Genomic DNA, 13682 nt, shown 5'->3' with positions numbered 1-13682 from the left:
AATGAAAAAGGGAGAGGGGTATCTTGCCTAAGGAAAGATGTCCCGTCCTTCCCCCTCGCTGTGGTTCGCCACACCAACTTCAAAGCCGAAGCTCCCTGTTGTTGTGATTCTGGGTCTCCTGAATTTCTCCTGAAATGTTAAGATTTTTACACTGAAGGTTTCATTCTGATTTGGTTTGTTTTAGTTTTGGTATGGAGAACCATTTTGTCATGGATTATTGTTATCATCATCATCATCATCATCATCATCATGTGGGTGCACTCAGAAATTATGAAGTGCAGTCGAAGCCCTGGTTAATTAAAAAAAAAAATCATGGGAGAGATTTGTTCATAAAGCCAGGTTTAGCTTACATCCATCCCCGCCCTGACAAATTGCCTGGGACCTGGGTGGTCCTTTGCTGCCGCATTTCAGCATTTGATTGTCATTTGTAAAATGAGAAGAACAGAGCGTAAAATGAGCGTGGTGCACCTCTGAAGTGCTGCAAAAAAATTGTAGTTTACTTTGGCTCCAACCCAGAGAGTGTTTGCGCTGGTGGAGCAAATCAGTTGGAGATGTGGGTTTCTTACATTTGTTTTCCCAGCCAGCTGAGTCTGCTTGACTGGCAATTCACCATACAAAATGCCCCAAGGAGAGTTGCCTTGGCGACAGCCTGTAAACTAAAACAGTCTGAATGTAGCTCTGTACATGGGATGGGGGTAGGGAGACTGAAACAGAAATCATTCAGTGGGCTCTGCAGTCAAGGCTAGAACACTGGGAGTCCTGTACACCTGGGGAACTATAAGCTAACATGCTTGGAGTGTCATTGTTGGGAGAAGCAAATTGCAGGTAAGCTAGAACCACAGTGTTACTTCATTTTTTATTTTGTTTCCTCTTTTTCGCATATGAAGTTCAGTGGGTTACAGATGATATGAGCACATTTTACTGCAGTGGTATTAGCTAATTGAATTTGGCACTTTTTGTGTTAATGACACGATTGGGAGTCCAATTTGTATAAGAATAATCAATGTTGGGCTAAATTCATATTATGCATCAGTTGGTGGCAGGGATTTATAAATGAGTTGAAGACCAGCATACTTTAACATAATGCTTTCTTCCTCATATTGCGCTCCACCACCAAATGAATGGGCTCTGTCCCTTTAACCTTCACTCTGGATATATGGACTTCATTCTTCATCACAAAGCTCCTCTCTTCCCTCAGTTCATGGGGCTCATGGATGCAAGTCCATGTTGTTGTGCCAGGTGCGAATCTTGAGTGAGTCCTTGCTCTTAATAAGTTAAAGACTGCTGACTTAGAAGATGGATGGAAAAAGTATTTGAAAGCACAAGTTATAGCACTGGATTTGCTCCCTCGACTTTTGCAGACAATGTAAGCAACATTAGTTTATAGTTCATTATTTTATATTTTAAGGAAACAAGCATATGCATGCATTAAAGACAGCATTAGAAAAATATTTTAACATTCTATTTTTATAAAGTTTAATTAAAACATCCCACTCATGCAAAAAGGCCATAGATAATTAAAAATTAAAGTCCTGGTGAACAAGCAGTGTTTCTGCATGGCGCCTAAAATATGTAAGTTTGGCACCAGGCAAGCTTCCCTGGAGAGAACCTTCCACAAATGGGGAGACACCACTAGCCCATTCTCATGCTACCACCCTCTGGACTTCCCATGGAGGCGGCACATGAAGAAGGGCATCAGATGATGATCACAGGGTCAAGGTTGGTTCATATGGGAGGGAGACAGTCTCTGAGGTATTGGGGTCCTGAGCCACATAAAGCTTTATAGGTCAAAACCAGCACTTTGTATTGCTCCCAGAAACGAATTAGTAGCCAGTGCAGTCAGGCCAGGATTGGTTTGGTGAGCTCAGACTATTTTGCCCTGGTGAGCAGCCTGGCTGCTGAGTTCTGCACCAGCTTAAGTTGCCAAGCTATTATCAAAGGTATGTAGAAAATAATCCAATAATCTAACCTAAAGGTTACAAGAACATGGACAACAGAAGTTAGGCTATCCCTGTCCTGATAGGAGCATAGCTGAGCCACCAGCTGAAGCTGATGGTAGGCACTCTGTGCCACCAAGGGCCTCAAGCAACACCAATGGATCCAATAAGTACCTCTAAGCTACATACCTGCTCTTTCAGAGGAGGTGTGACCCCATCAACTTTACACAGTTTCCACTTCATAAAGGTGGAAGTGGTTTACCATAGGACTAAAAGAAAATGACATTCAATAAAACCTCCCAAAACTAGATCAAAAAGATAAAAACAAATCTATATAACTATATAAAACTGAACAGTGTACAAAACGATATTAAGAGTCAAAGTCCAGTAAAGTGTCGGTAAACATACAAGCTTTTAAGGAGTAGGTGAAAGTTATTACTGCCTTTGCCCAAGGAAGTGCATTCCAGAGGGTAAGCTTAGAGCTTAGAAGACCAACTTCAATATGGTAACAAAGGGACAATCTGTTGGTCATGTAATAACCAGCAGGATATCCTCAGAAAATCTTAAAGATGAGTTTAATTCAGTAGTCACATTCATGACATTTTCTGATTCAGCTGTTACAGAGAAATAGATCTGGGTGTCATCAGCATACACTCCTAATGAGTGCCCCCAGCATATTGTGTTATAATTCTAAAAGTTTTTTTTTTAATTAAGAAATAATTGTTACCACCTGTAATCTGCAACCTCCTTTCATGTAACGATACAATTAAAAGACACTGTAGGGTTAGTGGCTTTCCTCTGGAAAGAGGAGGATGCACTGCTCTGGGTAACCATAGTAATTAGAAAGCTCTTTGTGTAGTTGATCACCATATGTAGGGAAAACAGATGTCATCTGCAGACAGAGTGCGGATGATGCCCCAGCCCCAGTTAATACAAGTAAGAGAGCCAGATGACTTCAAATGCTTTTGTAAGTAAGCATATATGTTATTCTATTTTTTCTCTCTTTATTTAGCCAATTATTTTATTCATCTGATTGGAAGCAAGTTCCAAAGTCGGTGTTTTCTTTTTTTAATTAGCAACATTGTGACTGTTATCTCAAGAGAAGGGAATAGGCTAATTTCCTATACTTAATAATTTCCTGTCTTACTTCTTCTCCTCATAAAAGTGACTGAGCATAGTGTGATGGCGGAGACATGCTTTAGCATCTCTGAAGGGCTAGATTCAAGTAAAGTTTATGGCTTATCTGTTAGGATAAATCAGTAGCAGGCAAGATAGATCAATAACTTGTCTATGGTATAACCACCCAAGTATTAAACTGCAGATTAAGTTGTACTGTTAAAGCAGAAAGATAATGCTGCAGGAGGCAGCAACCCTATATGCCAGATGGCTAGCAAAGAAGACAAAAGTCAGGTCAATTCACAATACAAAGTTTTGGCTAATTATGTTCTAGCAAAATTATAATATATAAGACAAACAATAAGACAAATACAGCTAATTTCCAGTCTTAGCAGAACATAAAAAAATGGGAAGAAATAAAACAAAGAAAGATAGTACAAAACTCTTGCCACAAGCCTGCTCAGTCCTTTGGAACCCAATCCATATCATTTTGCTTTCAAATATTAAGACTAAAGGGTAAAACAAAGGCAGAAAAATTGTTGAGAGAGAGAAAGAGTTTAGAATGGAGTCACCCTCTGTTCTCTCTCACTCCCTTTTACTCCCCCTTCCCCACTGTCTGTATACATGGGTGACTCCATTCTAAACTATATGTCTGATGCAAGGCTTAAGAAGTAAAGCTGAGTATTAGCACTATATTATTATTATTATTATTATTATTATTATTATTATTATTAATACCCCACCCATCTGGCTTGTTTCTCCAGCCATGCTTATTGAGTGGTATCCATGCTTGAACTCATTTAAGAACTTCCTAAACAATACTGATTCATTAATAGGTGGTTTTTCTAAACTTCCAGCTCAACCTATCACCACCAGTGGCATTTCATCCTATAAGAATGGTGCAGCTTCCTCCTTTAGAAGACAAAGCCAAGAAAAATGCTGATTGTAATAATCTGCCCAATATTTTGAACCACTATTCCATTCCTACGAAGCATACTGAGGACCAGAATCACAAAATTATAACAGATGGCTTCACCGTCCTTGGAGATCCACACTCAGTCACCCTGGATAACTGTCATATGACCTTTCAATATTCCAAAGCCCAAGAAACTGAACCGCAGTTTGAGTGCAGCAGATATGGAGCAGATATAGGAAATGAAGTATCCAGTGGTACAATGCATCAGGTTTTGGCAACCTTTGAGAGTTTAAGTATTACAAGCAAAGACTGTAGTTTTGACCATCCTGATGGTTACTTCAGCCAAAGCAAAGTAGTACATACAACAGAAAAATATGAATGTTCTCCTTTGGGGCATCAAGATAGTTCCAAAGCTAAGAACTGGGGAAAATATTTTGCAAAGAGGAGTGGCAGCCCTAAGCTACAGTCAAGTAAAGCAGAATCATCAGAGGTGAAACCAGATCCGAACGAACATACAAAAAATACTATGAATATTGAACCAGGAAATACTGATATGGATTCAAGTCTGCAAAGGGAGGTTACAGAACATCATGCTTCAGTGATTACTATTCCTAATACTTTGATGGATCTTGAACAATCTGAAAGCAGTATTTGTACAGCAATCAACCTGGGAATGATGGAAAACGTCACTGTGTCTGAAGCTGCTGAAAGCAATATTACGAAAGCTACTCCCATTAGCCATATTACAATATCTAACCATGAACCAGATCAGATCTCCCATGTTTCTAGACACTCTGCTCAAAGAAAGAGCATGCCAGCTAACTTAAGCCACAGCTTCAACGTATTTGCTCATAAAGGGAGTGAAAATTTTAAAGTAAACAGCAACAGAACCACCTTGGCTCTAAAGGCTACTGTGTGTACCAAGATGCCTCAAGATTTTATTCTTTGGGGCAAGAGTTCTGTCCAACACCATGCTAACAAGGTAAAGAATCCCACTTCTCATTCTCAAGGACTAGGATTGTCTCATGCAAAGGCTGGGATTTCCTCAAAGCTTCAGAAGAAACACCTTCAGCAGGAGAAATGCCGCTTCGGTCAAAGCAGTCAGAAACCCCCAAAGCAGATGCTCCCCAGCAATTCCAAACATTTTCCTGGCTCAGGAAAAACCATCACTCCTTTTCCTGTAAGACAAGCACAGTCTTCCGTAGACTTCGTAGACCTGAAGTACAGTGACATGTTCAAGGAAATAAATTCAAGTGACAAAGGTCCTGGCATTTATGAAATGTTTGGAACTCCAGCATATTCCAGGGAGCCTAATGACTGTGAAAACAGTTCCTGCAGGAATGTGCACTCTGCTCCAGCTGGGAGGCGCACTGCAATGAAACATAAATATAACCATCTCAGTGCAAAGAAGAGTGGCAGAATAAGAAATGCCCAGAAGAAAACATGCCCCAAATCACACAAGAATTCCCTTGGCATTAAACAGAAGGAGAAGGATTTGGGGCAAAGAGGGGTATCTGGGTTAGAGGGTTGCTGTCAGAAGCAGAAGGAAAGTGTGATTGGCCCTAAAACAGAAGGGCAAATAAAGAGTGCAGCACCATTTTATGAAGATGATGATCAGCAGCTGCCAATTCCTACCGAGTTTACTCTACCAGCTCAACAAAATGAAGTCATTCCTAATTCAAATTTGTCAACTATTGAAGAAGTCTCATTGGATCACACTTCAGAGGCCGGCGATGCTTTCATTAGTAAAGCATTTGCTATCAATGTTCAGGAATTACTTTGGCCAAAGGTTAAAGTTCATACAGAATATGCTCCTTTCTTAAACTATGCAAAAGATACAAATGAACATATAAATGTAGCACAGAACAAAAGTTTAATGCAGGCGAAAATTGGATCAACTGCTTGCCTTGAGGATCTGGATGCAAATCAGGTTTTGTTCTGTGATGATAGTCAAAGGAACCCCCCTGCACTATGTTTTCCAAACAGAGTAAACTCACCTCCTCCACAAAGCCCACGAGTTGAAAAAGTTGGTTTATCAACTGAACGGACTTGCCTTCCTGCAAACTCTGTTTCCCAGGAATATCCAAACATCCTGATCTGCAGTGAAGAAATAACTGAAGACTCGTTTTGTTGTTCTGTATCTGAGCTGCTCTCTCTCGATAGAGCAGATGGCAACCGTTCGAGAATAGCTACAAAAAATGCAGATACTGTGTTACAAAATGGAAACACTGAGAGTAAAGGAAACAGCGCAGCAAGTGTTAGAAATTGTAAGGTAATTATTGAAGTATTTATATGTATATTCAATAGCAATAGAACAGTGAAAGCCAGTCAAATATTTAAAATATGTTGTGCCTTGATATCTAGGACTCAATTTCTTACCATTCAGAAACCCTTCAGGTAATCTTGGGCAACTCTTTATTTTCAGCCTCAGCTTTCCATTTGTAAATAGCAATCAGAACAAAATAATTGTACTGCTGGATCAAACCAATGCCCATCTAGTCCAGATGTCTCTTACTTTGACAAGCACACCAATAATGTAATGGTTTTCCTCTGCTCTCACCAGCATGTGGTACTCAGAGGTACACCATCTCTATAAGTGAAGGTCCATTTAAGTATTCTGTGCTAACAGCACTCAGTAGATCCAACCACCAAGTTACCGTAAATAGCAGCAATCTTTATCTCAAGACAGCTGTGATAAGAGTTTTTGTCTCTCTCTCAGGAAAGAAATAAGGTCTATTCAACATACCATATAAATGACCCTGACCTCAAGCCTCTCTTTGCATTATTTCTCATTCAACATGTTCTGGCTTGCTCTTCTGTCCTCTTTTTACAGGATTTTTCTCCAGATTTCCTGGAATCCAGTAAAGAAAATAGATTTCTAAATGTGGTTACATTTTCCGAAAACAATGTAGCTAGTGAAGGACCTATCCTGTGGACCAAAGGTGAAATCCTTGGAAAAGGAGCCTATGGCACAGTAAGTTACATGGGGAGTATATATAACACCCCTGTTATCTCAAAGTGTATTCACTGTATCAGTGGCGTATCGTGGGTTGTCAGCATCCGGGGCAAGGCAAGTAATTTGCGCCCCCTAACCCGTGGATTTTAGTAGGGGCAGAGAGCTGCGAGTGCGAGTGCCCCCCCCAGATGTTGCGCCCAGTGCGGCCGGCCCCCCCTGCACCCCCCACGCTACGCCACTGCACTGTATCTCCCAAAGGACATTTTAGCATCAATAAACCTTGATCAATCCTAATTACAATTCCAGTCCTTCTAAACAAGCACCCCCCCCCCCCAATATGGTGTCCTCCAAATGTTTTGCACTGCAACTCCCATCAGCCCAGCAATATACTGGCTTCTAAGCATAAAGTAAATAATGTACAATTGTGGGTGTTGTTAATCCACCACAATTGCATCCCTGATTAAAGCTGCTTTACTTTCTCTAAAGGAAATCAAGTGGGCTTTGTGTCATGGGACTAGATAGGACAAAATCTTATCTGAACAGACTTCCAAATGTGCATTTCAGGAAGCCATCTAAACCTCTGGGTGAACCACAAAATTGGTGAGAACTGTGAAGGAGTCTGCCAGGGCAGGCGGGAGGAGGCACTGTGGGTAGTATCCAGTGTCCTCATTCTCTTAGCGCAATAATTTACATTTGGAGAATGGAACTGCTCCCTCTCTTCCACCAGAAAGTGCACACCCCATACTCTCCACAAATCTGCTTGGAGGATGGTGAGGGAAACCCGAGAACAAATTTAGCAGGTGCACATGGAAGAAAAGGGTGTTCAGTTATGCAGTGGCAACTCCTATAAAGCAAACATGGGAGTTAAGCAGGCCTCAGTGTGGTCAGAGCTAATAATAATAATAATAATAATAATAATAATAATAATAATAATAATTTATTTATATCCCGCCCTCCCCAGCCAAGGCCGGGCTCAGAGCGGCTTACAAGCAATAATAAAAACAAGATGAATGATTACAACTTAAAAACAAACATAAAATACAGCTTAGATGGAAAGACCACCTATGAACCCTGTGTATGCCTCACTGAATTTTATGATGGAAGAAAGGTTGGACTTGGGTTATTTACTGCCAATGTCTTCATAGCTTTCAGATGAGGGCACTCACTAAAAGCCCTGCATGACAAACACTAGTGAGGTGGCCTTTAAATACTGTGGGTTGGATTTGAAAGTGCCTCTTTTGCTCATGGAAGAACTATTATATGCTCACACAGAATATTTTTTGTGATCAGAAGGGCTTAAGTATGAACTGGGCTGTCTCTTCTTTAGCAGAAGAGTATACCAGGAGCCGATTTTCTCAGACTTTGGAATATGATTTTTTTTTTTGGTGGGGCAACCAATTTTCATTAATATGTTGTTGATGTTTTTACTATTATTGTAGTATTTTATGTGGTAAATTACCTTGTCATATTTTCTATGGAAATAAATGAATACCAGATATAACTGCAGTCATAATTTAAGCAGGATGAGTTATAATGTATTTAAATTAGATGCATGAGAACAGCATGTGTGAGTACATATAAATGTGTGTGCACACAGGAATGTATCTGTAGTTCCACTACCAAAATAGACATTTTTAATTTTTAGGTTTATTGTGGACTTACAAGCCAAGGACATTTAATAGCTGTGAAACAAGTAGCACTGAGTACCTGTGACCAAATTGGGACTGAGAAGGAATATCAGAAACTGCAATATGAAGTTGAGATTTTGAAAAATCTAACACACATCAACATTGTAGGGTACCTGGGAACAAGTTTAGAAGACAACATAGTGAGTATCTTCATGGAATTTGTTCCAGGTGGTTCCATTTCCAGTATTATTCATCGATTTGGGCCATTGCCTGAAATAGTGTTTTGTAAATATACGAAACAGATTCTACAAGGGGTTGCATACTTGCATGAAAACTGTGTGGTCCACAGAGATATTAAAGGCAACAACGTCATGCTGATGCCCAATGGTGTTATCAAGCTCATAGACTTTGGATGTGCAAAGCGTTTAGCCTATGTAAGTCTGACTGATGCTCACAGCGAACCACTGAAATCAGTGCATGGCACTCCTTATTGGATGGCACCAGAAGTGATAAAAGAATCTGGCTATGGGAGAAAATCAGACATCTGGAGCATTGGCTGCACTGTATTTGAGATGGCCACAGGAAAACCACCACTGGCTTCCATGGATAGGATAGCAGCCATGTTTTATATTGGTGCTCACAGGGGAATCATGCCTTCCTTACCCAACCATTGCTCGACAAAAGCAGCAGATTTTGTTCATCTGTGTTTCACCAGGTAAGTCGTTATTAATATTAAAAGAGATATTAAATATCTGTAAATATTAAAGAGATATCCTTTTAATCATTATCTTTTCCTTAAGTAAAATGTGTAGTTCAATGAGTTCCTTAAAAAGGTACGGGAAATTGCACCAGGTCTATGGTGTGACACGTAGATGGCAAAGAAAAGGTCCAAGGTCCAGTCTTTGGTACCTGCAGATAGGGGTTGGGAAAGAGTTCTGCTTGAAATAAGGAAAGGCTGAATATCTCCCTTCCACATGTCTGGGACCATTTGTCCCCTGTAAAAGTGGATAGGAGTATGTTCTGCATCTTTTTTGCAGCAGTGTCTGAAACCTAAAAACTGTCAGACTGGGGTGATGGTACCATTATTTAAGAGAAGAAGCAGAAGCTTTTCTAGCTTCCCCCTTTATTTTAATAAGAACTAAAGCCTTTTGTCCTGGGCAAAGGCCATAAAACCATTTGAGAACTGTCAGGAATCAAACCCTTAAATGTCAAAGAAAGAAGCCCCAATCATTAAAAAAGAATATAAAAGCTCAAGCACAACCTTTTGATGCTCACCTAGTCCCATGTGATAGACAAGTTTTTCAAAAGTAGATTTATTACTAGACAAGTAATAAATCTATGTTGCTGACAGAAGCATTATCAATTACAATAAATATATTTTTTCTATTGTTTTCCAAACAGGGACCAGTATGAGCGACCTACTGCTCTACAGTTGCTGCAGCATCCCTTCATGATTTAAAAACCTCGTGAACTTTGCAAAGGCTTCAGTAGATGACAGATTTCCCTTACTTATTGAAGAGGTTAAATGAAATTTAACATTTAAACTTTCGGTTTGAGAATGGCTAGGCTATAGTGTGATTGGTATGAAAGCTGTGAAAGTTACAAAGTTGTAAATTCTTGTTTTTCATTTTCAAATATAGACATGATGCCATTTCAGGACGGCAAACTTTGTATCAAAATGTTGTGGCTGTAGAACACTTAATTTCATTTTAAAATTAAAATCAGACATTTTGACATCTTTTGGCTTTCCTACCCCTGCAATTCATCTCTCCACCCCCCACCCCCACTCAAAGCCTAGGAGCCAAGCAACACAATATTAAGTGTGGACAGCTCAGTAGAAGAGACAGGCTGTCTGCAATTGCATAAAAGGAGGCTCATCTTAATAGGCAGTGGTTAATCAGCCAGTCATTCAACCACCATGAATGGAAGGCAAAATAATAATTCCTTTCCCCCTCTACTTCCACGCTAAATCATCTGCAGAAGGTTGGGGGAACTCTGTAGCATTTGAAATGGTGCGGGGATTGGTGAAAGTTGCCTCCAGTCAACCCTTATTTTTGTGGATGGAATATTCTGGATTCAACCCAAAATAATAATACTGGTACATGAATGCTCAACTTAATAAAAATAATCATGCAATTCACTTTTCTGATCAAAGTAGAAAAGAATAAAAGTAACAAGAGATTTTGAAGTGTTGCTTCTCACAACAGAAATGTAAGTCATTGTCTTTTATTATTTTTTTTCCACAAAAAAAGAAAAGAATTTAATTTCATTTTGATGAAATAAGCCTAGCCTCTGGATGACCAAGTGACATTAATAACAACTGATATTTCCTACCCCTAGATAGGCCATTTAGAGCCATTTTAAATTGTAAATATGCATCCTAGAATAAAAACATACCTGTTTCCAGGCAATGTATGTGCTTTTATCCATAATACAAGGTAACCTTGGGTTCAGCAGTCTCTCAGCCTAACTTGAAGGTTGAGAGGATATAACAGTATAACCTTTTAATATATTGTCAGGCCTGGTCGTTGTCCTCTTCAGATCACCACACAAATGCTGCTTGTTCTTTTATAACTTTTTATTGCGTATTAACAAAACAATCTTATAAACGGTTCTTAACTATTATTCCTCAGAGTCACTTCTTTCAGATACCTTCTGAGCTCTGCTTCTCCGTGACCAGCCTCTCTCAAAAAGGCGAAGGCACGCTTTCCCGCTCTTTTTTCTAACCTTCTGGCTAGAGCTGGCTTGTATCTCCCCTCTTCCCAATCTGAGCTAGAACTTAACCCTTGCGTTTCCTGTGAACAGCCGGTCCCTCCCTGTTGTTCCTCTTGCTCCCTTCTATTAGATTCACTGCTCCCCTTCTCCCCTTGGGGAATGCTTTCTCCCTCTGAGAAACTGGAAACTTCTAACTCTTCCCTGACATATATTACACTATATCTATCAACAATATTACCCAGGAGTTACTTTCCCCTCCCCGTTAGATGTTCTGACATGTGCATAGCTAGATTTTTTTCTTAAATAAATTATGACCTTGGGTTATCCTAATAATCTTACCTGTAATGTAGGCAGATGAACATATGCCCACTTTCTCCTGATTACATATGGTTAATTCAGTACTTCAAACCAATATTGCATTATGGAAATAGGGGTGGGGATTTCACTTCCACATTTCTTTTCCCCTGAGAAAGCCCTATTAAAACATTTTTCTTGAACTTTCAGCCTCAAGCCCAACTACACATACATGGCTACCTTCCCTTTGGAAAGTTAAGGAAGAGGTAGTTGTTAGAGAGCAAGGAATTAGTCCAAGAGACGAAGTTTCTTTCTGAGGTTTGACCAGAGGAGAAAGCAGCAAGTTGTCTGAAGAGGGGGAGAAAGTACCTAAATCAGGCTTCCTCAACCTCAGCCCTCCAGATGTTTTTGGCCTACAACTCCCATGATCCCTAGCTAGCAGGACCAATGGTCAGGGATAATGGGAATTGTAGTCTTAAGGCTTCCTCAACCTTGGCCTTTCAGATGTTTTATCTAAAATATACCCACCCCATATTGGTACTTTTCAGTTAGTTGCCCAAACTTAAATAGAAGCCACTGAAAGGCAACTCCCAGGGAACTCAAGTTTTTCTATGTATGGGTATTTGGGGAACAGAGTGTAAAGATGCCACAAATTATATTGATGTAGTATTAGAATATAATAATAATTTTATAATTTATACCCCACCCATCTGGTTAAAATCCCCAGTCTTCACACTCATCCTGAAGTTTATAAATGGTCTACAGTATTGCCATAGTTGAGTTTATAGATCTATATAAAATTAAACCACTGAGGGTAGAGGTGAATCTGTTAAGACCTAAGGCAGAGGTATAAAAGTGCAATTTAAATGCCAGAATTCAAAGTGCAGCATTGACTAATCCCTGCATTCAGTGGCTATCATGATAGTCCACTCAACAAATGACAGTAAACTCAATAGTGCATAGCACCACTAATGGGAAACATGACTTGAGGTCCACAAAAACTGGGGCAGCAATTCCACGTATATTTATCGCAGAAGCACCATGGATTCAATAGGACTTGCTTCTGAGTAGACATTTATAGATAGGATTGTACCAAGAGTTCTCTTAATGCAACCATATGGAGTATGCTCCTTTCATGGATTTAACGGAAGTACTCAGCTTTTCCCATTTCTCATGCGCACCTTTTTACTTTGTGGAGAGTTCCCAATTATTTATCCCATTAATCACTCGAGTTTCCTTCACTTTGCAAAAATAACCCAAACCACATTTTGTCAATAAATTTGTTCACATCAGATGCTACTCCTATAGGTGCATTCTATAATACATTCAATGTATGCTACCCAATATTATTACAATTACTTTCAACTTTTACTCTGCACAATGGTCATCTCCCAGCTATCTTTTTCTCCCTTGTCATGCTGGAGGGCCATTGTGGCATGGATAAACTCCCATGATTTTATTTATTTTGCATCAGCTGAGTTTATCAATTTCATAAGTGTGCATTTTTTGAATGAGGGGCATACTGAAACTTGTTTATTAAAATGCGAAATTTTCAAGTTGAGCTTGAATTTGTGTGGCATGCTCTACTAAGAATGCTTTAGGATACATGTTGGTCTAAATGTGAGAGATAAAGCAGTTTATTTGCAAAAGTGCTGTATTACCTACTGCTGCCCCCAAAAGGTATGTCGCAATATCTTAAGCCTGACATAAATGATCTGTAAACTAATTTCAATTACTTATTGAAGAAAAATTGCAAACATCTAAGAAACCAAACCATGGTATTTTCATGGTTATTATTTAAGTCTTAAATTAACTCGAGTTAATTCTACACATCTTACTTTAGGCCAGCCCCTTGTGTTGTTTGCATTTTAAGAGAATTTTATAGTTCTTTGGTACTTCTGCAGTTTATATTTTACAGACCTTTGTGGCAATTTGACTAGGCTCAAATCTCTTCAGCAGTTTTATCAATACAGATCTAGAAGACGTGTGCCCCTCCATATGTTAAGAGTACACCTCCAATCATTATTAGCCATGCTGGCTGAGGTGAGACCAACTATATCTGGAAGGTCATGTTTCTTATCCAAGAATATGGCTATGAAAGGAAACACTCATTCAATCTT

General features: G+C 39.5%; 1 protein-coding gene across 7 annotated transcripts; it reads left to right on the top strand.

Annotated features, from left to right (window-relative positions):
* The first annotated feature begins 50 nt into the window (after positions 1-50).
* On the top strand, positions 51-13301 carry MAP3K19 (mitogen-activated protein kinase kinase kinase 19). 7 transcript variants are annotated; one of them, XM_083705844.1, is made up of 6 exons: positions 51-136; positions 1199-1366; positions 3911-6241; positions 6803-6943; positions 8571-9268; positions 9955-13301. In XM_083705844.1, the coding sequence occupies exons 2-6, from the start codon at positions 1301-1303 to the stop codon at positions 10010-10012; spliced, it is 3294 nt and encodes a 1097-aa protein (XP_083561970.1). In that variant the 5' UTR covers positions 51-136; positions 1199-1300; the 3' UTR covers positions 10013-13301. The 7 variants fall into 7 exon arrangements, with proteins under 7 accessions (XP_083561970.1, XP_083561972.1, XP_083561969.1 ...); XM_083705846.1 differs by lacking the exons at positions 51-136; positions 1199-1366 and adding exons at positions 288-825; positions 2797-2904; XM_083705843.1 differs by lacking the exon at positions 51-136 and adding an exon at positions 288-825.
* The last annotated feature ends 381 nt before the right edge of the window (positions 13302-13682 follow it).

This window comes from Podarcis gaigeae (assembly GCF_964106915.1).
Source record: "Podarcis gaigeae genome assembly, chromosome: 1".
Classification (NCBI taxonomy): domain Eukaryota; kingdom Metazoa; phylum Chordata; class Lepidosauria; order Squamata; family Lacertidae; genus Podarcis; species Podarcis gaigeae.
This window is presented reverse-complemented; position numbering and strand designations above follow the sequence as displayed.